Source organism: Sorghum bicolor, chromosome 9 (assembly GCF_000003195.3).
Source record: "Sorghum bicolor cultivar BTx623 chromosome 9, Sorghum_bicolor_NCBIv3, whole genome shotgun sequence".
NCBI classification, from domain to species: Eukaryota; Viridiplantae; Streptophyta; class Magnoliopsida; order Poales; family Poaceae; genus Sorghum; species Sorghum bicolor.
Window position 1 is genome coordinate 57,406,075 of NC_012878.2, and position 24,913 is coordinate 57,430,987.

The 24,913-nt window shown below is 44.2% G+C and overlaps 3 protein-coding genes across 6 annotated transcripts; all 3 read left to right on the forward strand.

Annotated features, from left to right (window-relative positions):
* On the forward strand, positions 3,968-9,771 carry LOC110430129 (aspartic proteinase oryzasin-1). Of its 2 annotated transcripts, none has more exons than XM_021447153.1 (14): positions 3,968-4,281; positions 4,787-5,152; positions 5,270-5,330; positions 6,324-6,418; positions 6,554-6,666; positions 7,114-7,282; positions 7,366-7,405; positions 7,487-7,551; positions 8,259-8,372; positions 8,477-8,541; positions 8,702-8,861; positions 8,942-9,061; positions 9,182-9,270; positions 9,356-9,771. In XM_021447153.1, the coding sequence occupies exons 1-14, from the start codon at positions 3,973-3,975 to the stop codon at positions 9,438-9,440; spliced, it is 1,851 nt and encodes a 616-aa protein (XP_021302828.1). In that variant the 5' UTR covers positions 3,968-3,972; the 3' UTR covers positions 9,441-9,771. The 2 variants fall into 2 exon arrangements, with proteins under 2 accessions (XP_021302828.1, XP_021302829.1); XM_021447154.1 differs by having other exon boundaries at positions 4,220-4,393.
* On the forward strand, positions 12,357-15,914 carry LOC8063612 (WRKY transcription factor 42). The gene is made up of 6 exons (XM_002440220.2): positions 12,357-12,805; positions 12,966-13,076; positions 13,878-14,069; positions 14,179-14,667; positions 14,766-14,879; positions 14,959-15,914. The coding sequence occupies exons 1-6, from the start codon at positions 12,512-12,514 to the stop codon at positions 15,652-15,654; spliced, it is 1,896 nt and encodes a 631-aa protein (XP_002440265.2). The 5' UTR covers positions 12,357-12,511; the 3' UTR covers positions 15,655-15,914.
* LOC8063613 (protein ROOT INITIATION DEFECTIVE 3) lies at positions 17,915-24,477 on the forward strand. 3 transcript variants are annotated; one of them, XM_021447738.1, is made up of 9 exons: positions 17,915-18,330; positions 18,416-18,529; positions 19,606-19,733; positions 19,820-19,958; positions 20,361-20,560; positions 22,617-22,744; positions 23,403-23,596; positions 23,702-23,898; positions 24,131-24,477. In XM_021447738.1, the coding sequence occupies exons 1-8, from the start codon at positions 18,106-18,108 to the stop codon at positions 23,855-23,857; spliced, it is 1,284 nt and encodes a 427-aa protein (XP_021303413.1). In that variant the 5' UTR covers positions 17,915-18,105; the 3' UTR covers positions 23,858-23,898; positions 24,131-24,477. The 3 variants fall into 3 exon arrangements, with proteins under 3 accessions (XP_021303413.1, XP_021303412.1, XP_002440266.1); XM_021447737.1 differs by having other exon boundaries at positions 17,916-18,330; positions 23,699-23,880; XM_002440221.2 differs by having other exon boundaries at positions 17,917-18,330; positions 23,699-23,898.

Here is a 24,913-nt window from a genome sequence, read left to right on the forward strand (position 1 = left end):
ACACACACACACACAATCGTGTACGTACATCCTACACCCGGACACCGCCAAGAATCGACCTGCTGCCTCTACCTGCAATAATTAATCCCTAGATGCTCGGACTACGACGCTTGCCAAGACGCAAAGCATCGCGTACGGTATCGATAAGATATCAAAGCAGCTCCTGCGTACCTGTGGCGTGCAGTATGCTGTGATCTGTGAGTTTTAACGCCTTGTTTGGACGTCGTGGTTTTGAGAAGCTTTAGTACCAATGAAATAGTTTTAGAACAAGAAACATGTAAATTAAAACCACAATTTAGAAAAAAAAAATCTAGAGTAGTCTCTAAAACTTCAAAAAAGAACTATGGTTTTAACAGCACAGTTCTCTATAAATATTGTTACTCGTACATCATCCAAATACTACCACACGATGTTTTCCAAAACATCCAAATAGCGCTTTATTTGCATTGGTCGATCGGTGCCTAACTTTTCTTCGTTTTGTAAAAAAAAAACTTTTCTTCGTTTAATTAAAACCAAACCGGCGCCGAGGACCTCCATTATTATGTAGGGGTACGTGTACCGAGTATATGTTATAATTTGTAGTTCCCGTCCTGAACCGTCGCCTATAAAAGACCAAAATTAGAAGCAACCAACGTGATGACGGGCCGTTTTGTTCATTTAGTTGATATAAGTCATGTAGAAAGTACTGCCGAATGACTGGAAAAAAACTTCGACCGATAAACTAAGCGAACAAAACGGTCTATCTCACCTTTGACCTGCAGAACGAAGTGATCCGTCACGTACTATAAACTCCCTCCCTCCTCCTCGTGGTAGTTGCTCCGATGATCCGATCCACATGCATGCAGTAGTCTATACTTAGAGTTAGAGTACCTTTCGGTTGCCACCGATTGTGTGGCGCAAATAAGCGACAACATGTGCAGTCTCCCGGTGTTACTTGCTTGCGAATCAACTCCAATTAGTTGGCCAGTCACAGGCTGCTTATTACTGTGGAGTATAGTACTACTTGATTTTCGACCAAAATGGAAAAATTTGGAGAAAAAAATCTCTCGAGATTAGCTCGACCTGACCAAACCCACCAGTCTGTTGACTCGGGCTCAAGCCAAGAATTTTAACCTGGTAAATTCTTTCCGGGGCAGTTCGTGTTTGATCAGGTATACACACCGTTTTAAGTGTTAACACACCACGTCACGTGCCACGCTGTGCACATATGTTAAATATAGCGATCGGTAACAAAAATGTAACGAAGGTACGGTACTAAACAATATTCTGAAGAGCATCTAAAAGTTGACTTCACTTGATTTATTTTCAGTCTGTGTAAACAAAGCGTCAGTGATTTCGTTGGAGTTCTGTGCCTCTCATGCCGCGTTGTTAATCTACTAGTGGCGTGCGCTTATATAACAAAAAATTAATATATAAGGTTAGGTCTTGTTTAGATGCACCCAAAAACCCAAAACTTTACAAAATTTCCCGTCGAATCGAATCTTGCGGCAAATACATGAAACATTAAATATAGATAAAAAAATATAACTAATTATACAGTTTACCTGTAAATCACGAGACGAATCTTTTAAGCCTAGTTACTCCATAATTGGTCAATATTTATCAAATAAAAATAAAAGTACTACAGTGTCAAAATCAAAAAAAGGTTTTTGATGTAAAGGAGGCCTTAGTCTATTAGCGGACAGCGTGCGTCTGATTTGTCCACCTTATCGGCTCAACAACAACAATCAGGATTTTAGTAATAAAATATTCTATCTTGTTCCTCTAAGAGGAAAAAAAACTACTTTATCGATTTTCCTTTGTCTTTTTGGCCTTGTTCAGTTCACACCGCGACGGGCGGCGGGCCATCAGATGCGGGCGAGTGCGACTTGCGGCTTTCGGCGTGCACGCGAGGGGTCCGCGGAGCAGAATCCCGCGCTCAGCAGCAACGCGTCGCTCGGCTCACACGCTATCCTACTCCTACCCGTCCCCGCCGCCCGCTGTGGCCCCTCATGTACGTACTGTAGACAAGAAGAGCCTGGCTCCCTCTCCATGGCCGTGGGCCCCGGGGAACAACTAGAGCCTTGTTTAGTTCCAAAAAGTTTTGTAAAATTTTTCAGATTCTCTATCACATCGAATCTTTAAACGTATGTATGGAGTATTAAATATAGATGAAAATAAAAATTAATTACATAGTTTGGTCGGAATTGACGAGACGAATCTTTTGAGTATAGTTAGTACATAAATTGAATAATATTTATCAAATACAAACGAAAGTACTAATATTCTTATTTTGCAAATTTTTTAGAAGTAAACAAGGCCAGGCCGAGGCCGACCGTCAGATGAGGAGCCGGTACCCCAAGCCATGCGTCACGTTAGCAGCAGGCAGCACGACAAGGAGATTCCACGAAGTGTTCATGCAAGTTATCTACGTGTCGCCCTCACTCCTCGTCAATTTTGTACTCCAGTGGTACTAGTACAGTCTACAACTACAAGGCGAAGGACAGGGAATGGACCATTTTTGGGCACATGAGACGTGCCGTTTTTAAGCGGTGACTTGCTCGTTAAACCAGTATCCTACGCAATGTCATTTTTTTTCTTCCAAACAAACATATTAATACGTTTATTACATGCATATATAAACGTGCGCACAAATGTAAATACACAATGTGTATATCACTATATAAATATACCCAGGGGCCAAGCTAGAACGAATTGGATGGGGGTGCCTTTCTCTTATAGGTGTGAAAATTTAATTTACAACAATGGTGAAAATGTGTTTTTTAGTAGTGGTTTTTCAAATTTTTGTGGGTGCCTGAGCACCGCCAAGCTACTACGTAGCTTCGCCCCTGATTATATACCACATCTGAGAACTCGAGTCAACAGATCTTAAGACAAAAGGTCACGACAAACGCGACTCACGGGATCCTCGTCTAATTTGATGGTCTGATTGTTTCGTGGAAATATAGCTCCTTCTAACTATACTGATTAGTTATAAGAAAAAAATACTACTTGCTCGCTAAAAAGTAGGATTGAAAAATAGGGTTAATAATCTTAAATCTAAACAGATAAATTTTATAAAAAAAATATAAAATTGCATCATTTATCTTAAGTTAATCAATAGTAGTATTTTTTTAATTTACTGAGTAGTACAAACGGAAACCAATATTGCAGATTAAGATTGCGGTGAAACACACCCATTTGTATTTAAATTATTGTTTGACACTTGCTCGTGTTTTATTCTAATTCATTACGAGATTTAACAACACTGCTCGTTAAGTGGTAGATAATATGTCGTTGGGGCTTGTTTTCTTGTTGACTTTAGCACCTGTGCTGTTTTTTGTTCTTGCACGTTTTTCTTGTTTGAGCCAAGCTTTGTAAACTGGAATCCCCAACAAAACTATGTTGCTTTCAATATAAGCAGAGCTACGGTCTTTGGTCTAAAGAAAAGATATGCTTGTCGGTAGCGAGTTACCTACAATAGTTAGTCAATTCTAGGAGGCGAGGGCGAACCAGCAGTCGCGGATTGCTCCATTCATAAGGGAAATACTGTACATGATCTTTGTTTGTTTTTATCTAATTTTACTTTGATCTTTTCTAGTAGGTCATGTAATAGAGATGTCCATATTTTAGCAAAGCAGGTCTCTAGGAGAGTACAGGATGGATGGGTGGTGGCATATCCTGTCATATCATGTGTCGCTCATCTAGTGCTTGCCGATTGTAACCTTGATGTTCATTGATGAATGAAATGGAACCATTGAGTCGAAAAAAAAACTTCAATGACAAGAACGTAAAATGTGACGTCTAGTTTTTTTTAAGGTACTCGGCTCAGTTTTTTAAGGTGCGGTTTGCTTGTGTTGTTAGGGGTCAACATTTACCTACTGTGTTTGAAAAAAATAACCTATGGCATGCCCTTAAATTAATGACATGATGAATCTTCATTACTTCAAGGCAAAGTAACCGGCAGCCAGTAGGCTCTTTTCATGCACTCAAATGTCAGGGGGAAAAAAGTACGAGGCTCACGCACTCCTCACAAGTCACACCACACCACACCAGATGCGACCTGCTTCTGCTTTGCTACATATTCAAAAACTGATCGGCATTTGCCTGGGTACCTGTACCAATTCCCACCCCGGGCACGGGACGCCCCTATCCTCATCCAACGGCCGATCGCATTCGACCACCAAATCCGACGGCCAGCCTCCTCTATATACCCTCCCCACCACGCCTCCGCTTCGTAGTGCTGCGCACGTCAGTTGCTCCTCCACCTTCCCTTCCTCCTGCTCCTGCCCTCGGTTTCTGGTGAGTTCGACGATTCTCTTCTCGTGGACTCGCCTTGACGGCGTCTCGAATTGCCTGCGGTGTCTGATGCGGGCTCTGTTCTAGATCTGCTTGTTTCCGCGCGTTCCTACATGTAATCCGTTTTCACCCGATTTATTCTCGCGATTTCCAAGTAGTTTTGTGTTTTTTTTTTCGAAAAAAAGGGGTTCAATTCTGTTGGGATGGTCGCGACTCCCCGGGTTTTGAGGTTTTTGTTCGTCCAGTATCGAGTTCGTCGGCGGTTTTGATCCTCGATCAATCCGATCTTGCCAGTATTTATTAGACGTTGTAAACTCCGCTCGCAACCGTACCGAACTAATCACTGCAGTATCAGTTAGGAACAGCCCTTTCGTTCCAGTGCTTTCCCCAGTGAAGGATTTGTTCGATCCAACCACCCTTCAAATCTCCTCACCCTTCATTCAAATCTCCTCGCGGCCTAGAGGCTAAATCCGTTGCTTCTCGTTGGCTCCGCCTTCGATTTCCGCAGATCGCGACCATGGGAACCCGCGGCATCGCCCTGGTGCTCCTGGCAGCGGCGCTGCTCCAGGCCCTGCTCCCCGCGTCGGCGGCGGCGGAGGGCCTGGTGCGGGTCGCGCTGAAGAAGCAGCCCATCGACCAGAACGGCCGCGTCGCCGCGCGCCTCTCCGCCGAGGAGAGGCAGCGCCTCCTCCTCCGCGGCGCCAACGCCCTGGGCTCGGGCAGCGACGACTGCGACGTCATCGCGCTTAAGAACTACATGAACGCGCAGTACTTTGGGGAGATCGGCGTCGGCACGCCGGAGCAGAAGTTCACCGTCATCTTCGACACCGGCAGCTCCAACCTCTGGGTGCCGTCCTCCAAGTGCTACTTCTCGGTGCGTCCTCGTTCATTCCTTCCCTTGCCTGTTCCAGGCTTTTAGTTCAGGGTTTGGATGTGTTTTGTGCTGAGACTTTGGAGCGTGTTTTTGTGCTGAACTGCTGATGTGCTGCAGATCGCTTGCTACTTCCACTCGCGCTACAAGTCAGGGCAGTCAAGCACTTACAAGAAGAACGGTTTGACTCTTACTTTTTTTTTTCTTGTTACTGTATTTTTCTCAATTCAGTTATTGTGGACTGAGATCTGCCTTGCTCTGTCATATGTTTTTCTTTCCCAAATCCGTGTTCTCGTCCCCATATAACACCATATATGTTGAAAATATACGTATATAAATGTAAAAAGCTGAACTTATATGTCGGGGAGACGGGGATCATAAGTTAAATGCCTTGTGGACAAAAAAGTTCCGAGCTAGGAGATTAGGTCCAATCCACCATACCTAGAACAGACGCATGGTCATGAATTGAAATGCTAAATTTACTCTGTTTGTGGAAACACAGATTTTCTTTTCAGTTCTAATATCATGAATTTCCCTTTTTATTTTTGCTCATGTATTGCTAATAGCTTACAAATCCTACTTTGTTTATAGTAGGTCTGCTGCCTGCCCTACTTTGTTGTTCTAGAATATTTACGATGAAACAGAAAATTTATAACAACATCAAAACAAAATCTGTGTTAGCTTGGTATAATTGCAACATCTATGAAAAGGATGTTAAAAGCACCTGATGTAGATGTAGTGCAAATTTGTGTGGATAGCAATGTGGAACACGATTCAGGAATGATGATGACAGTTTACAGTATCTGTCTTTTTTGAGCTTGACTCCTCGAATTCAATGGAAACCTAGAAGTTGGTATAGTAATAACTTCAGCGTGTGACACTAGCAGACCTTATGCTGGAAATAGTCGCCTTATTTTTCTTGTGCTATGGATATTGAAAGGTTTGTCTCTTCTTGGAATGTATATGGCCTTGTTTTATCATACTGCTCATTTTTTTTAAAAAAAAAAATCCTTTCAGTCCCAAGAAAATTGAGGAATTCTGGAGATGAAACCCAACATGAGCCACTGAGAATGTAAAATTAAAAAGAAGATAAAAAGCTCTTCATATTGGGCATTTATGTATGCTATTTGTTTGCTTCTGGACATTGACATGTTGTCTTGCCTCATCTCTCCAGGAAAACCTGCTGCCATTCAATATGGAACTGGTTCAATTGCTGGTTTTTTCAGTGAGGATAGTGTTACATTAGGTGATCTGGTTGTGAAGGATCAGGTTAGTGGGCACTTGTATATGTTTATTTGTATGAAACAGTGCTCTGATGTATATATGTTATAATATTTGTTCGGAATTCATCTCAGGTCACATCAGTTCCACTTGGAAATAATAAATATTGTGTTGCTTTATTAGGAATTTATTGAAGCTACAAAGGAGCCAGGCCTTACCTTCATGGTTGCAAAATTTGATGGCATTCTTGGGCTAGGCTTTCAGGAAATATCTGTTGGGAATGCGACACCAGTATGGTAAGCTTTTGTGGCCTTCAAAGTTCAGATCATTTGCTCAGTTCTGTTTCAATTACAGTAAAAGCAATGATTGTTCCTTTGTCCATCTAGCTTTAGCTGTTGTTGATATTCTTTGAGTAACTCAAGGTCATTTTTTTTCTCGAACACTGTAATTCAAAGGTCGTCGTTGTTTAGTTACACATGGATATATTTCATGGTTATCCTTGTGTAAAACAAATGGTCATCTTTCTGCATTAAGAGTTCTTGTTCTTTCTTGCTCTTTCTTGTTCTTTCTGGGGTATCTTATGTGTTCCCATGCTATGTAGTTAGATTTTGCTGTATCTAGCAAGAATAGTAAGATATGTGATTACGGTATTGTACAACTTTGTTACATATTGGTTTATAGTTTGGGAAATATGATTATGATATACTTTGCACATCTGGTCCCTAATAACAAACAAATTGCAGGTATAACATGGTAAAACAAGGTCTCATCAGCGACCCTGTTTTCTCCTTCTGGTTTAACCGACATGCTGATGACGGAGAAGGTGGTGAAATTGTGTTTGGTGGAATGGATTCTAGCCACTACAAGGGTGATCACACGTATGTCCCAGTCACTCAGAAGGGATACTGGCAGGTTGGTTTTGTTTCTTGTATTCTCTAATAACTTCGTTTTTCGAAGGTATAACTCAGTTTAAAGTGTACAATTTGTTGGTGCAGTTTAACATGGGTGATGTCCTGGTTGATGGAGTGTCCACTGGTACTGCAATGTTCCTCTCTTTGTTATTCTAATCTCATGTTAATGAGAAATATAACTAAATGTGACATCTATCATTATCAGGGTTTTGTGCTGGCGGTTGTGCAGCAATTGCAGATTCTGGAACTTCCTTGCTTGCTGGGCCCACAGTAAGTTTTGAGCTTTGTGTATTTTTTTATCTGCAATAACCTTGATGGGTTCACCATTTTGCGATTGAAGCAGCTGTTTAGTTTTTTTTGTCTGTTTGGTGATATATTATATATAACAAAACCTTTGTACAAATGACATGGTGATCCTTGTTGAATGAAAAATGTAGTTGATGCTATCATGTCTGCCTAAAAATGTCCGCCTTGCTACTTAAATTACTGTTCCATCATACCATGCCCTTGTGGAGTCTTGACAAATCGATAGTCTCAGGTGCTTAATGTTTCGATAGCTAAAACATTTGAAAATTAGACTCAGATGTACCGGGTTGGCTCCTGGACACTTTGCCTTTGTTTTTTTGTCTGTTTTTTTTTTAATAAGACTTGTCTTTTTGTACGTATCATCTTTTATGGATATCATTTGGTGAGGATGATTTCACATTTCAGCAATACCAAAATTCTATGTAATTTTGCAGCTTAATTGTGAGAAAACAGCACTTGCATTTAATGCACTTAACTTTTGATATTTGCCTAGGTGGTGATCTGAATCTACGATCATCACTCTTCTTTTTCTGCATTTTGTGTTCAATCCTGTGGTGCTCACATAAAATGTCTGGTGGTGATCTAAGTCTGATTATCATTCCCTGCTTTTCTGCATTTTGTGTTCCACCCTGTGTTGCACTGGTGCTTACAAGCTAATATTTTCAATACAGGCCATAATTACTGAAATCAATGAAAAGATTGGTGCTGCTGGTGTAGTCAGCCAGGAGTGCAAGACTGTTGTTTCTCAATATGGACAACAGATCCTAGATCTTTTACTAGCTGAGGTTTGTGTATTCCAAACTATGGATTTGCTTTTCTGGTTGCTGGTTTGGTCGGTTGCTTTTGAAACTCTGAGGTAACTCAAACTTGCTACTGGGTTATTTTACAGACACAACCAGCGAAGGTCTGTTCTCAGGTTGGTCTGTGCACTTTTGATGGCACTCATGGTGTTAGGTGAGGACTGTAAACAATCTCTATAGTTACATACTGTTTGATGTTGCTGAGACATAGCTTGTCATGTACTCATGATAACGATAACGTCTGGGCATCTTGTCTCATATTATGGAGTTACTGTAGCTCACTTCTTCCTTTGTTATATGCTATGCAAATGCAGCGCTGGAATTCGGAGCGTAGTGGATGATGAAGCTGGGAAATCAAATGGTGGTCTCAAGAGTGACCCAATGTGCAGTGCCTGTGAGATGGCTGTGGTATGGATGCAGAACCAACTTGCCCAGAACAAGACACAGGAGCTCATCCTGAACTACATTAATCAGGTGAGCTTAACTGACTTCGAGCGCAGAGTGTTAATGTACCACGTAGTACTCTACTTTGCTTAACTGTTTCACTATGACAGCTTTGTGAGCGTCTTCCTAGTCCCATGGGAGAATCAGCCGTGGACTGTGCCAGTCTTGGGTCCATGCCTGACATTGCGTTCACCATCGGAGGCAAGAAGTTCAAGCTGAAACCAGAGCAGGTGTGTGATCCCTTCTCCATTATCACACTCTCGGCTCTTGATCCTTATTAGCCCAACCATCTGCATTTGCCATCTTGTTGCAGTATCTGAACTTGACTCCCTTTCTCTTTGGTTATGCAGTACATTCTGAAGGTTGGTGAAGGACAAGCTGCCCAGTGCATCAGTGGATTCACAGCCATGGATATCCCACCGCCTCGTGGCCCCCTCTGGTAAATTAGGCACTGCTAAGCTCCTGATTCTGGCTTGCATGATTTTAGTCTTCGCACATAACGTTTGGACTATCTGCAATTCCAGGATCTTGGGTGATGTTTTCATGGGAGTCTACCACACCGTCTTCGACTACGGCAAGCTGAGGGTTGGCTTCGCAGAGTCGGCCTAAGGATATGGTTTGGCGCCTCGTCCAGAGGCGAACGCATGCGCCGAGAGAGAAGCTTAGCTTGTTTTTAACTTGTGTCTTTATGCGGCCGGCGATGTGTGTATATATGCTACTACATGTTTAGTGATGCTTTCAGAGACCAGAGACAACGCCCATCTGTTTTAACCTGGCGCAAGAATATTTCTGGATGTATTGGTCATCACGCTTCGGCCTCTTGTACTGAATTGTTGCCGTGCACCCTAGCAACGTGTACTGAAGAAGTATTTTCACTGTGTTATGCGTGCGATATGTGCACTGAACCTGGTATGCTTTTGTGGCAGCGGTTAATCTGCGATATCGACGCTTTGGCTGTTGTATGTTACGTGGATGAAACATATTTCCGAAATTACAGGCTTACACTCTGTAATCTGTATGCACAGTGGAGTCATATAGCGTCAGCATCAGAATGATGACTGGTTTTTGCAACTTCTTTGGTTTTGATAACCGATTTTGCAACTTTTTTGGTGTTATTATGTGTAGAAAGTGGGGTTTTCTTGGAAACGAAGGTATACTTTCCCAACGGGGAGAGGCAGAACTCTCAGCAGTCAAACAATTTCAGTTATTTTCACATATTTTTTCTTGAAATGCGCCGGCCTTGGGCAATGGGAAGCATATTTTTTCTTAAAAAAGAAAGCGTAAAAACAACTTTGCATCATTACGAGCGCAATGGGAAGCACGGCATGAGGTGGGAACCAGGGCATGCGGTCCGGCGACGGGCTTCTCACTGATCTAGGGATCTCATGCCACATCGTACACGAGATGGGTGTTTAATTTGGTTTTGGTTTTGAGGACTCACTTTCACTCAACTTCCATTATAGACGAGGTGTTGTATCGAGTCCATTTCTTAATTTTAGTTGAATGACTATTTTTCATACTACTTCTGATTATTGGCTTTTGAGGAATGGTGTTACGATGCATCAACTCAACTAATCACGAGTACATTGTCAAAAAAAAACTAATCATGAGTAGATGATGGACTAGACCATTCCTCAAACCAAACACCCCTAAGCCACTCATCCTCTTTCACTCTTTTGTTGTTACGCGCAATAATGTCGTTTATGACCGCAAAAACGATGCTCTAGATTAAGTCAATCTCAAGCCAATACTTCCTCCTCAAAATAACACGCTCAATAATGTCCTCTATGGAGTACAATAGTCGTGTTAGCCACCACCCAAAAACGATGTTCGAGCTTAAGTCAATCTCAAGCCAATACTTCTCAAAATAGCATGGTACTCTCTTATTAAAAATGAAGTTGAGACATGATTTCACATGGTTTTTTTATGCATATCTTTTGTTCACTAATGTCTTTTCTATATTCTATTGTTGCATTGTTTGAATTCACGGGATTTTGTAATTATTTTACTATACAACTGTACGTATATATCTTCCAAGTTCTCAAAGTAAATAATTTACAAGTTATTGATATTTATAGTATTTAAAGTTTGATCAAATCTTGTCCTAGACGACATGTTATTATGACCGAATTACTGAAGTGATGCAACGATGGCTAATCACACACTCTCTCTCTATCGTTTTTGTTATGATGACATTTTTTCTAGCTTATCATACGTAATCATGTTTGGACAATGAATCAAGTAGAGGTCTGTGGTTGGAAAAATACACTTCTTCTTTGACGACTTGGGGATGGCACATCACATCCTTATGGAATGTCATTATTCGAGGCACATCTGTAGTTGCATGCCATCTGGTTAGCCATGCCTTAACTTGAGCCACAGATACCCCTCTTTTGCCTCCGTCAAGAGTTGGTGGATGACGGTTGGATCTTTGCCCAGGGTCCCATGGAAGAGTCTCAGCTCCCTCTTGCTTCTAATAAATGGGACTATATGGAAGATTTGGGAAGAGAGAACTTTATGCACATTTTAGCAAAAAATTAGTCTTTGGCATTAGGCCTTGTTTACTTTCACCCAAAAACCCAAAAAATTTTAAGATTCTCCGTCACATCAAATTTTTAGACGCATGCATTGAGTATTAAATGTAGATGAAAATAAAAACTAATTGCACAGTTTGGTCGAAATTGATGAGACAAATCTTTTGAACCTAGTTAGTCCATGTTTGGACAATAATTACCACAAACAAACGAAAGTGCTACAATATCGCAAATTTTTTTCCTTCACGAACTAAACAAGGCCTTAGACCTCGTCCAAAAGATCAGCGGGGACTTAGGTTTAGCTGGTGCAAAGTTTTTGACCGTCTTGATTATGAGACCTTAGTTTCCTTTTATCCATATAGTTTGTTATCTTGTATCTCTGCAGACCTTAGATTTCGGGCACTGAGATGAGATTTTGTTTTTTTATATATATAAAAAAAGAAAAGTCAAAACCGATGATGGTCCGTGTGACTGGTGGTGCCGCTGCGCACTTGCTCAGTCAATAGTACCTGAAACTACATGGTCCCGATCCCCGAAAGAAAGGGCAGCGCGCGACGACGCACGGTCGCACGCGCTGGTCGCTAGTCCATGCAGCCCCGGAGCCAGTAAATGGCCAGTCACCCAGCTAACCTGACCATTTCCTCGGATCCGCAGCTGACCTCACCACCGCCCGTCCCCGTCCCCGACCTGACCTGACCACCCTCCCTTTTCTCCCTCCCAGTCATTCCCCATGGACTGGGCGACTGGCCGGGGACACTGCCACATCCGGACCTCGCGAGCGCGTACGCGGCGGTACGGCGTGCGTGCGCGACTCGGGCCGAGGCGACCGCATGCATCGCATCGCATCGCCTCGCCTTGCCCTCCTGCCATGTCGCCCAGTCCTCTCCCCTCCGCCAGTCGCCCAGTCCGCCCTGCCCTGCCCTGCCCAGGTCCAGGTGCCCCCCCTGGTCAATGGTCACCACCAGCACTGCCTATAAAGATGGACTCAGATCGGCGAGCCCAGCGCCAGGCCTCGCCACGTGTGCGCCCTCCCGCTCCTTCTTATACGTCCCCGTTCCCTCCCCTCCACCGATCTCCCTCGTCTCCGTCCCCGGCCGTCCACCCCCGCTCTCCCTCCTCGCCCGTCGTCGTCGTCGTTACGTCATCATGGAGTCCTCCTACCTGGGAAAGCGCAGGCTGAACGGCGGCGCCGATAGGGAGACGACGACGGCCAGGGCGCCGGCTGCGTCGTCGTTCCTCCCGGCCGCCGCGATGGGGTACGAGTACGGTGACGCGGCGGAGGCGGCGGACCACCACCACCTGCCTCGCCGGGTGGCGGCGGGCGAGATGGACTTCTTCAAGAAGGAGAGGAAGGACGCCGCCGCCGCCGCCGCCTTGGCCGCCTTTGTGCCGTCGTCGTCGGACGAGCACGGCATCAAGGAAGACGACCTCACCATCAACGTACGTTAATAACCCCGCTTTGCTCGCGAATCGACGAATTCAAATTCATTTTGGCGTTTCCCTCCGTCGTCCATCCCATCCGATCGATCCACTAGTCTGTCGGATCGGCGGTTTTCTACTTTTTCTGCTTGACGCGCGTGGCTGTGGCTCGGTTTTTCAGATGGGTCTGCACCACGTCAGCGGGAGGAAGAGCAGCATCAGGAGCGAGGAGTCCAGCGTCGACGACGGCGTCTCCTCCAACGGCGTGGATCACAGGGAGACCAAAGCTGAGGTGAGGGAAAAATATCACCAACGAGCCGTGTGATCCATGCATTTTTGCCTATCTAGCTAGTTTCTACAGTACTTTATTGTGAATATACACACGTACCATATCACTCACTGCCTGTTCTTGGAAATTAAACTTCGATTTCATCTGATGCGCCAATTCTGCATGCAAGTTTAGATGGTGTTTGGGACTGCTCCACGAACTCTGCTTCATAAACTTCGTCGTGGAGCAGCTCCACAAAAAACTGGAGTTCGTGGAGTACCTCTTTAGGTGCTCTCACAACTCCACCCTTTTTTTTCTCGAACTGAGTGCGTAGAACCGTTTGGCTAAAAAACGTAGAGCGGAGCTGAAAAACGTGGAGCAGAGCAGTCCCAAACACCCCCTTAGTCAAACCTTAACTGGCCTCCCATGTAAGGCCTGGTTTAGTTTGCAAAATTTTTGGTTTTTGGCTACTGTAGCACTTTCGTTTTTATTTGACAAACATTGTTCAATCACGGAGTAACTAGGCTCAAAAGATTCATCTCACAAATTACAGGTAAACCGTGTAATTAGTTTTTATTTTCATCTATATTTAATGCTCCATGCATGCGACCAAAGATTTGATGTGACGGGAAATCTTGAAAATTTTTGCGAACTACCCCATGTAAATAGCTACGACTAGTCCACTACCAGACAGACACTGTACATACTAGATAGTAGAGAGAAACAAACAAAAAATGAAAAAAACTTGCTTATTCATTTTGTTTGTTTAGTCTCTCTTGTTATTACAGGATATTAGTATTAAATAATGTGTATTTATATGACCAGCTGGCACTGGCAAAATCCGAGCTTGGGCGCCTGAACGAAGAGAACAAGCAGCTCAAGGACATGCTCAGCAGGATGACCATCAAGTTCAACGCCTTCCAGGTGCAGATGCCGGTCTACACTACACTGATGCAGCAGCAGCAGCAAAGGACCAATAACCATCAAGCCCTTCTCCGCGGAGCTCCAGGCCATGAGGTAAACCACTGCCACACCAAAACACATGCATCGATGTAAGCGAGGCAACGTCTCTGACCGATCGAGACTGTTGTGATTGTGACTTGCTGCGATCGTATCATGTTACCAGCTGATGAACGTCGATCCGGAGACGAAGGATCATCAGGAGGGGAGCGGCGGCAGCCACCTGCTCCCACGGCAGTTCATCAGCAGCCTCGGCACCGCCCCCGACGACCCGCTGCGCTCCGTGGGCTCGGACGCAATGCACGGCGGCGGAAACAGCTCGGGGTCGTCCACCAGCAACGCGGAACCGCCGCCGCCGCAACCCTTGGACTACTGCCCTGGCAACGGGCTCATGGTCAGCAGCAAGGAGATGATGCCGCTGCCGGCGTTCGAGCACGGCCACCAGCAGCCGCAGCAGCACCTCGCCCACGAGATGGGTAGCAGCAGCCGGGCGGATGAGCCGCCGCAGCCGCACCACCTGGCGGCGGCGCAGCAGGGCTGGCTCTCCAACAAGGTGCATAAGTTCCTCCCCTCCAAGGGCCCCGAGCCCGTCCCCGAGGCCGCCACCATGCGCAAGGCCCGCGTCTCCGTCCGAGCCCGCTCCGAGGCACCCATGGTAGGCTTGGCTGCCAGTGCTTCTGAATCTGAGTTCTGACTGTGGACTGCTACTGAGTCGTTGTTGCTGAAATGTTTGTTCTTCTTGATGGTATGCAGATCAATGATGGGTGCCAATGGAGGAAGTACGGGCAGAAGATGGCCAAGGGCAACCCGTGCCCCCGCGCATACTACCGCTGCACCATGGCCGCCGGCTGCCCCGTCCGCAAGCAGGTATGCTGTGCTGCTGAACGATGGGTCGATCGAGCCAGAAGTTGGGCACGTTGTTGATCATGCATGTGCGTGATGGCAGGTCCAGAGATGCGCCGAGGACAGGACGGTGGTGATCACGACGTACGAGGGGCACCACAACCACCCGCTTCCCCCGGCGGCGATGCCGATGGCGTCGACGACCGCGGCGGCGGCGTCCATGCTGCTGTCCGGGTCGATGCCGAGCGCGGACGGCGGCAGCCTGATGGCGGGGTCCAACTTCCTGGCGCGCGCCGTGCTGCCGTGCTCCTCCAACGTCGCCACCATCTCGGCGTCGGCGCCGTTCCCCACCGTGACGCTGGACCTCACGCAGCCGCCACCGGGAGCCGCCTCCGCCTCCGCCTCCGCGTTCGCGCAGCCGCCGGCGTCGGCGCCGGCGCAGGCACGGGCGACGGGGACGGAGCCCTCCCAGCTCCAGGCCGCGCTCGCCGACGCCGCGGGCCGGCCGATGCCGCTGACGACGCAGCTGTTCGGGCAGAAGCTGTACGACCCCTCCTCCAAGGCCCCCGCCGCGCAGGCGGACGCGGCGGGCGACACAGTCAGCGCGGCGGCCGTGATCGCGTCCGACCCCAACTTCACCGCGATGCTCGCGGCGGCGATCAAGTCGTACATAGGCAGCAGCGGCAGCGGCAGCAATGGCGCCGGCGGGAGCAGCGGGACGACCGTGCTGCCGCCGGCGGGGGCGAGCAGCGCCGGCGACAGCAGCAGAGACGACAAGGTCGGGGAGCAAGGGAGCTGACGTGATCGCCTAGCGATATGATCGTCCGTTTGCTTGCTTGCTCTTTGCTCGCCCGATTCCAGTTTTGTTCCGCTCTAGTTTGCTTCAGTTTAGTTAATTGTCTCTTGCGTAGTTTAGTTCCCTCAAAATTTTGCGTAGTTGAGAGTTTGCTTCAGTTTCGTCTGGTAGGAGACGAAAATTTTGCTATTTCTTTTTACTCCCCTGGGGCGATTTTTATGGCAGCAAGTGGAGTACCAATTTTGTTCTCCTACAACTTTTAATTACAGATTCAGCATCTCTAGGAGTCTTTATAAAGCGCACTATCTAAATTATCGTTTAGATAGTCATTTATATAAATTGTTTCTATATATTTTTATTCTCCAACTGTTTTTCTATATCTTGCTTGTACTTTAGAAAGTTATTCTCATTTTTTATCTTTAGCTAACGAGAAATATAAAATATGGGATGACTATGTTTACATAACCAACTGAAGAGTTTGATGGTAGATATTTTTTTTATTAAAATCTCTAGTACTTGGAGTTAGAAATGATTTATAGAGTCTCTTAGAGTTGCTCTCAATCCTGTGGAAGAAAAGTAGATGCTGTCAGCTGTCACCATTTTGTTCTTTCGGGGCAAGCAATGTTAGTTAGCGAGAAAACTGAGATTGCTTGAATCAAAACTGAAACATTGCGTCCCATGTGTAACAGACTTGATGAAGACTGCCGCCATCTCTTTTTTTAACTGTAAAGGAGCTCGGGGGTGTTGGCGGACAATCTCAAAAAAAAAAAAAAGTGTTGGCGGACGCTGCACTCGAGGAGTTGCGTTGCAGCTTAGCAAATTGTAAGTCAGGGAAGGAAGTACACTAAAGATATGGGCAATGCAATCGGATCTTCAACTGAAAATCGTGGTTTGACTGTGGAGATGGTGGACGATGAGGAATAAAGTGAGAGGGTGCAAGCTGCTGGGGAGGTGAATGCAGTTCAGGCCTTGTTTAGTTTACCCCAAAAATCAAAAAGTTTTCAAGATTCTCTGTCACATCGAATGTTTCGACACATGCATAAAGCACTAAATATAGATGAAAATAAAAACTAATTGCACAGTTTAACTGTAAATCGTGAGACGAATCTTTTGATCCTAGTTAGTCTATGATTAGACAATATTTGCCACAAATAAACGAAAGTGCTACAGTAACAAAATCCAAAATCTTTTTGTATCTAAACAAGGCCTCAATATCATTTGAATGAATTTGCAACAGTGAATGGCTCAAACATGACCGGAAGTCAGGCTGAGCAACCAAAGTGAAAGCCCCAAAAAGAACACTACAAATTGAATGTTGATGTGACGTTCTCGTCCTTAACAAGGAAGGGGTTGGGGCTGTGTGGCAAGGACAACACAAGCTCTATGCTAGATATTGAGGTGGGTTTCATCCAAAGAGCTGCAAGTGCTCTGCATGTTGAAGGTCTGTCAACCTTCCATGGTCTGAGCAGAGCAACATAAGCTTGGAATGTCAAGAATTTAGACAGTGGGCTAGAAGGTGCTCTTTCGTGTAATGATGGCAAACAATTTAATTTCTTGTTCTATTTCAACTTGTTTTAGAACCTGTAATAGAGTGACTGATTGCTTGGCCAACCATAGTGTAGCGGTTTTTTTTCTGATGGAGGACATGTGTTCTAATGCCAGACACCAAACTTTATAACCAAATTGGTTTGTCGGATTCATGCACATATGTTTGTTTTTAGATATTCAAATTTAGACATAATTTAACCTAGAAAATAACAAAAGATTTGTAATATCATAATGTGCTTGTATGATATACTCACATTTGCAATGGCAATGGTCAACATACTGAAAACAAATACAAATCCATAAAAAAACAGAGGTATACTATAAGACGATCACAACACCGAGGGTATTACTAGTTGACAAGGTATACTATAAGACGATCACAACATAGAGGTACACTATAAGACGATCAAACTTTGTAACATGTAGAAGGAGCAAAACTATGTTATAACTAATTATTATAGTTATAAATATGCTACAATATCTAATTTTTTTCACGAACTAAATAAGGCTTAAATGTTTAATCCCTCTTCTATAACATAGTTTTGCTCCTTCTATATGTTGCAGAGCGGGCTGGACCGCTGGAGTAGGACGAGTGAGTGCGCGAGCTGCGGAGCGGGCCGGCCCATACGCAGGAGAGGAGCGAAGGAATTCGTCGGCCCATGCGCGGGAACGGGCCAGGATAATTTGGTTGTCGGCGAGGTGCACAGTGCCACCCGGTCGGACCTTAAGCGCCGCCACGCACTCCAAACGGACGGAGGCGCCCCGCTCTCCCGCACCAGCCTTCGCAACTCTCCGTCTCGCGCCGCCGCCGCCTCGCCCCACGTCGTCGCGCCTCCTCTCTCTCTTTCGGCCGGCTTCCTTGACTGCGCCGCGCCGGACTCTCCTATCTCTCCCTCTTCGTTGCTCATGGCGCCGCCGCCACAACCAAAGCAGCTGGTGCTCGCCGCGTCATCTGCGGACGCGGGCGTGGCCGCCTGGGACCTCCGCACCGGCGCGGAGGACATCCGCTTCCGCCCCTGCGCCTCCCGCCCTCGGTCGCTCGCCTCGGTCGCCGACCGCTTCCTCGCCTCCGCTCAGGCTCTTCCAGCTGGCGGCAACTCCGGGACCATCCACTTCTACTACTGGGACAAGGTAAGCACGCTCTACATAAAACCCCGAACGGCGCTCTTGAACTCCGAACCCATGACCCCGAGTCGTTTCTCGGTTTCAATTGCAGCCGCAAGTGGCCGTCAAGAGCTTTCCTGCTGAGCCGATCCGAGCACTTATCGCCGATCAGGAGGGGAGCTACCTCATCGGCGGTGGCAGCAATGGCAATATGTTCCTTTGGGAGGTGAGGGCACTGTGCTTTCTTTGTGATGGGTTGAAACTGTTAGTATGTGTTGTTGGATGCTTGGTGTGCTGTCGTTGTGGTTGATGTGGAATGTTTCCAGTGTCTTTGCTTGGTTATTAGTGAGCTCAAGGTGGTATGCCCCTGGTGGTGACCAATCAAAATTGGACCAGGGCCTTCATTTCTTTCCAGTTGGTTTGGAAAATAATAGTTGGGGTTATTTAGTTCTGAAATGAAATATGTTTACAATAACTTTGTTAAATTTCTTGCATTAGATCCTTTTTTTTTCCCGTAGCTTGTGTGCTGCACTGTATGGGGTGGTGAACGACGAATGTGTGTTTTAGGTGCTAAAACTTTGAAGGTGGTGCTTTTTTGCGTAAGTGTTCTCTTTAGCACTTAATAACCTGGCAGTTTTAGAAGCTAATTACTATGCCATAGGTTAACAATTTTTGTGTTTCGTGCTAGAAGCTCACTGTGACCATTAGAAAACTATGCTGTTGCCATTCGTGTATACACCAGTTTAAAGTTCCATGATCAAATGCCACCGGATGTCTTCTTACTTTTTACTCATATGTCCATTTAGCACCTGAAGACATTTTCTGTAACGACATGATGTGTTTTTTCCCCTTCCATTTTTCTACTTGAGCATTGGTTTCTACAGTTACTTAAGCAGAAACACATTGTAATCCTCAGTTTTCTCTCAGAGTTGTGTCAATATTTGACATGTTTACTCAGTGTATTTTCACAGGTACAGTATTAGGTAACTAATTATGTCTTTCCTCTGTTTGCTGGTGTCTTATGTGCCTATGAGTTTGGTTTCTGTCTGCAGTTTGGGCTTGTTTGGTTCACAGCGTGGAAATCGCGCCTGGCCCAGGCAGTAACACCAGGCGTTCAATTTCCAACGCCTGGGGTCAGATGCGCTTGCCTGGCTACGGATCCCAGGCGAGGGCATGAACCAAACAGCCCCTTTATGCTATTTGCTATATATCTGAATCTGATCCATCCAGCACTTTTCTGGTTAAATTTGAACATTGTCTAAGCTATTTATCTGACCTATCGGGTTTTATGATGGTTTATAGGTGTCTAGTGGAGAGCTTCTCCGCACATGGCATGCGCACTATCGTGCTGTTAGGTGCCTTGCGCTGTATGACTATTTGCTTGTCTCAGGGTCAGAGGATGGGAGTATCAAAGTTTGGGATCTCATCACGTATGTTTGTTTTGTGTAGTAAAATCGGTAAAACTATTTTTGAATAGTACTATAGTGTTCATTGGGTTTGGTTGTATTGGTTGCAGGGTGCTTGATGAGCAGTCAAGGCTGGAGGCCCAGACACCATACATGTATAGTTTCAGTCAGCATGCACTGCCTGTAACTGATATTGCTTGTTTTCTTGGAGCAATTGCTGTATCTTCTTCAGAGGATCGAACATGCAAAGTGTGTGCAACTCAACTCTTGTTTGTTTTTTTTAATTGAATGTTTTATATGCAGTTATTTATTTATTACAGTTCTTGTTAGCTACTCTTATTTATAACTTAACTAGTACTACCACCGCTTCCAAATGTAGGTCTTAGGATTGTATCTGGTCAAAATTTTTTAACTTGGATTATAAGCATGAAAAGTTACATAGACTGATAACATATGATTGATGTTCCTATATTTATCATGGAAAAATACTTCCATAATATATGTTTCACTATATAAATGGTATATTTTTACAAAATTACAAGGCAAAGTGTCATATTGGAGATTGCCAGTGTCCTAAACGACCTACATTTGGAATCGGAGGGAGTAGCATCTTGGGCTACATATTCTAATGGCATTTGTTCTTATCTGCAGATTTGGAGTTTATCTGAGGGTAGGATGCTAAGAAGCATTTCATTTCCTACTAGCATTGGTTCTGTAGCACTAGACCCAAGAAGTCATATTTTCTATGCTGGTGGTAGAGATGGAAAGATATATGTTACTGCTATGGGTGTTGATCTCAGTTTTCATGGTAGTGATGAGTCATCTATTTTGGGCACATTGGATGACCACAGGTTTGCCTGACCTAGCTTTTTGTCTTGTTCTTGAAATTTACTGCTGTGAATTACTAGTTCTTGCATCATGAAATTCCATGAGATAATTGTTCATCACTGAATCGTCCTTATCCATAGATGACCCGCTATGTTTACCCATAGGAAATGCATACAATATGGGCATGGTTTTCAGCTTTGACAAGGCTCCGTATCTTCAACCTTTACTTTAGACTTGAATGAATAAAAATTGAATTGCTAGGACATCCATGTTGCATCTACTCTGATTGATGGGCAGAGGGATAGAGTAAGTTGCAAAAAGGAATAACAGAAATCATAGATCTTTATCTAGTGACATTACATTAAAGTAATAATGATAATCCAGTTTGGAATTTAGTCAGCAACATGGAAATTCTTTTCTTTCTCAACACATTAGGAATGTAGCCAGGGATCGAACAGGCAACATGTACATTCTGCACAGCCTTACACTTAAGTATTCCATAAATGTGCAAGTATATATCACTTAAAGGTCCTGTTTGGCAGAGCTCCACTCCTTGATTCTCCAGCCCCACTTCCTGATTCTCTGGAACTTGAAATTTATTCTGTCTGATAGAATCGTTTGGCAAGCTGTGACTGTGAAGTGATTCTTGAAAGAGTGGATGAATCTGTAATTGTCCATAGTACCCTGACTGTCTGAACAAAAGTCTATAATACATATCATGAATAGGCATACATTGTTTGATACATGCTGGTTAAATTTATGTGTAACGACAAATTGACTAGAGAAATTCTTCACCCAATACGCCAATAATTAGCTGTTGACACTGCAAGTTGCATCATACAATCATCATATTCCAAAGTCCAAACCGATGGGGTCCAATAGATTACAAAGTCCCCAAAAGAGAACAAAATAATCAGACATTTTCTTACGGGGTCCAGGCGTCTAGCTTCCCCTGTCAATCTTCCCAATTGTTTAATAAACTATGAAAGCCATTGTTGTTCATCCTATGGCAAAAGTAGTATATAACCACCAACAAATAAATGAATACCTGATTTACATGCTCACAGAACAAATCAAAATTAACTAGGGCTCATCCTATCCTTTGATCAACAGAACATTAAACAAAGTTGTGTTGCCAGGGCCTTTGGTCTGGATGAGGGACGACCTGAGGCGGCCTGGACATCTGTGGTTCTGACCTAGAGGAAGACACCGGTGGCCTCTATGGAGACCACAGCCCGTGGAAGGTGGACACCCGAGCTCGATCTGCTGGGAAAGAGTGTGCCTGTACAGGGGTATGGTAGGGTTGCCCCCTGGGGTCAACTGACACCAACTGTACCGAATCTTAATTTCTAGCTAGGGGGGTGGGGGGTGGAGTTGTGCCACATGTGGGTGTCCTGGGGATGGACCTGGGCGCAGAGCTCCCCTGTTTGGACGGCTGGTGTTGGGCCAGTCCTGTTGGCAGCGCTGCAGTTGCCCACACATGGAGAGAAAACCTCGGACCCCTCCAAGTGGTGCTTTGGGACAAATGGGTGCAGGATGGGGAAGTGCGGTCCTTTTATACCTGTGGCAATTGTGGATCAATAACCTTTTGACTTGTTGAGGAGGTCATCAGAAGGGTGGGTAGCAGGCGTGAATCTGTGGGAGCAGTTTTTTTGGCTCCGTGGTTGGTATAGAAAAATGAGAGAGCGATTCATTAGATTTCCCTAAGAAGCTGTGCCAAATTTTGGCGTTTGGCAGAGCTGGAGTGATTCTCATGAAGAAGCTGCTCCAAGGATTGCTGCCAAATGCACCCTAATTAACTTCAATCTAAAGGAATTCTCATCCTCTTTTTTATTTGTTTATCTGTTATTCGCTGCTTAGAAACTACAGATAGGCTGGATGATAGGCTTATTTTTTTTGGCAATGATTATTCATTGATCTGCATTGTTGTTAGCAGTGCAGGTTGTTCAATGCCATTATCTAAATAAATTTATTTCCAACTACTTTCTCTGTTTAATATAGGCTGCTTCAGTGTCAAATTCCTAACATTTGTGTGGTGAGATCTATTAAGTTGATTCTGTTTTTTTTTGACTGATCCAGCAAGGCAGTAACAAGCTTAGCATCAAGCACAGATGGACTTCTACTTGTCTCTGGATTTGAGGATGGTAATGTTCGGGTCTGGGATACTAGATGTCAGCAGGTGACCCGAAAATTCAAACACTCCCAAGGTTATACTCTTATTTTATATTAAAAAGGCTATATTCGTACTGAAAATCTGCCTTGACTTTACAAAACTCAGTGCAATATTTGAAAACTTAATTCTTACGTTGGACACTCTTATGCGTTGAATATGTGGTTGGGTTGCGAGCCTACTCCATTGACTAGTAGAACTTTCTTTCTAGAGAAAGCCAAGGATAACATATTTTCCTGGGCATTTAATAGGCAAAAGATGTTTCTTTTTGTTTTTTTACTGTCATTAAAGGCATTTTTAATATTAAATACATTTCCTTATGTTAGGTGAATGGTGATAATTTGCCTAGGCTGAGTTAGTTCTATGGGAATTCTTTTTTTGAGGGAAGTTCTATGGGATGTCTTGATTATAACCGAAACATGAACTCTGGAATCTGGACTGCTAAAGTATGTCTCCATGAGTTTACAAAGTCAACTTTCATGACTCATGGTATGATTTTTTGTTAGTATTCTTCGCCAGAAGCCTACATATCTGATATCTCTAAAGCTGAGGCTAGGATTATTCTATGGCCATGTTTTTTAAAAAATATATCACAATGCACCTTTTGTATATAGTTTATGAATCATGTTTTTGTTTCCTTTTTTTCCCCTGAATCTGCAGTACCTCTGAGCTTCCATAATGCAATTGTTTGTCAGGTCCAGTAACCAATGTTCTGATAGTAACGCCACAACGAGTAAATCTGCCACCACTACAACCATTACGCAAAGTTTGCTCAGCAAATGGGGAGGCTGAATGGCGGGCAGTAGTTCTTCCTCGGCCTGAAAATGATGTTCCAATTCCTGGAAATAAAACCTCCATCTTTATGGAGCGCTACTTGGATGAGCTTCAGGTTGGGTGATTTTGCTTTGTCTTTCATTTGTTGTCATACATCTTACAAGTGTCATTTCCATATTTCTTTCTGTTGCATCTTATGTTTTTTTATGGGGTCCAGAAGCATGGTGGTTCTTCCAGGTTATTTGATTTCGAGCTGAATGCTCAGAATGGCACTCCAAACCAACAGGGAACAGAATGGAGAGATAGATACTTGGAGTTGCAGGATCTCTTTGTACATGAGGTCCTCCATCAGATGCCATCCTCGAGGAACCCATGATGCGCATGCTTTGGATATCATAGGTTGCTATTGTCAATTAAGTAAGTGATTTTTATTTTCTCCTGCTGGTTAACAATAGAGATCATGAAGAAATGGCAGAGATTTTTGGCAACACAATAGCATAACCTGGAAAATCCTCCTTTTTTTCATTTCAATTATTCTAGTCTCTTTATGGTAGCATAATCAAGTTAGCGGCAGAAGCATATTGCACTTATATGCATGCTGTGTTTTTGTTTCAGCCATGAGACTTACGTTTTTTAACACGTTGTGTAGGATCATTTGCGGTATTGAAACAGTGATGGTTGCCATTCGGGCCACAAACGATGTAGATGAGCTCTTTGGAGTAATTCAACTGGTGGTGGCTGTGGGGTGTAATTGAGGGTGCCTGACTGCCTTTGGCCGCGAGGAACTTTTCAGATTCTTAGTAAAATCACTAGAATCGCTGCCAAAGTTCACTTGGAACTGATTCTCATTTTTGTACTAGTCTCGATAAACACAAAAACCTAGTTTCTCTTGATTCTATTCTAGTTCTAATTTTAAGAATCCAGCGAGCTAGGTAAATAAAGTGATTTTGATTTATTAGAGAAATGATTCTTTCTCAAGGGAATCTGGATTTGAAACTTTTCTACGAGAATCTAGATTTGAAACGTTTCCACGGGAGTTTAGAACCCTGCCAAAGTATAAAATTCTGAGATGGGGCATAAACTGGAACAATGAAATGGTGCAGAGATTGGCCAATTCTGAAGTAACCTCAGGTGCTGTTTGGTTGAAGCGCGGGAGAGTTGCGGTGGCCATGCTGAGATGTGCTCGGGCATCGGTGTTCCTGGCCCTCCTGCTGTTCGCCAAGATTAGTGTTTTAAATAAATTTGACTTCTTCAATAGATTAGACAAAAAAAAAAAACCTGCAGTGCACACCTATGGCGGAAGTCGAAATTTTTGTTATATACTCCCTCTCTGTACTGAAAAGCTGTAACTTCTAGAGTTGTTGTAAGTCCCAAATTTATAGAAAAATACTAAAATATATTTTTATAAAATATTTATTTTATATCATAAATA

What these genes read in the sequence shown, in the direction of transcription:
- LOC110430129 (XM_021447153.1), top strand. Translation starts at nt 3,973, where the DNA reads ATGTCAGGGGGAAAAAAGTACGAGGCTCACGCACTCCTCACAAGTCAC. An exon ending in GCTCCTGCCCTCGGTTTCTG is followed by an intron (nt 4,282 to 4,786) that starts GTGAGTTCGACG and finishes CGATTTCCGCAG; the next exon opens with ATCGCGACCATGGGAACCCG. An exon ending in ATCTGGTTGTGAAGGATCAG is followed by an intron (nt 6,419 to 6,553) that starts GTTAGTGGGCAC and finishes TTGCTTTATTAG; the next exon opens with GAATTTATTGAAGCTACAAA.
- LOC8063612 (XM_002440220.2), top strand. Translation starts at nt 12,512, where the DNA reads ATGGAGTCCTCCTACCTGGGAAAGCGCAGGCTGAACGGCGGCGCCGAT. An exon ending in CCCGCTCCGAGGCACCCATG is followed by an intron (nt 14,668 to 14,765) that starts GTAGGCTTGGCT and finishes GATGGTATGCAG; the next exon opens with ATCAATGATGGGTGCCAATG. An exon ending in GCTGCCCCGTCCGCAAGCAG is followed by an intron (nt 14,880 to 14,958) that starts GTATGCTGTGCT and finishes GCGTGATGGCAG; the next exon opens with GTCCAGAGATGCGCCGAGGA.
- LOC8063613 (XM_021447737.1), top strand. Translation starts at nt 18,106, where the DNA reads ATGGCGCCGCCGCCACAACCAAAGCAGCTGGTGCTCGCCGCGTCATCT. An exon ending in ACTTCTACTACTGGGACAAG is followed by an intron (nt 18,331 to 18,415) that starts GTAAGCACGCTC and finishes TTTCAATTGCAG; the next exon opens with CCGCAAGTGGCCGTCAAGAG. An exon ending in AAAATTCAAACACTCCCAAG is followed by an intron (nt 22,745 to 23,402) that starts GTTATACTCTTA and finishes ATTGTTTGTCAG; the next exon opens with GTCCAGTAACCAATGTTCTG.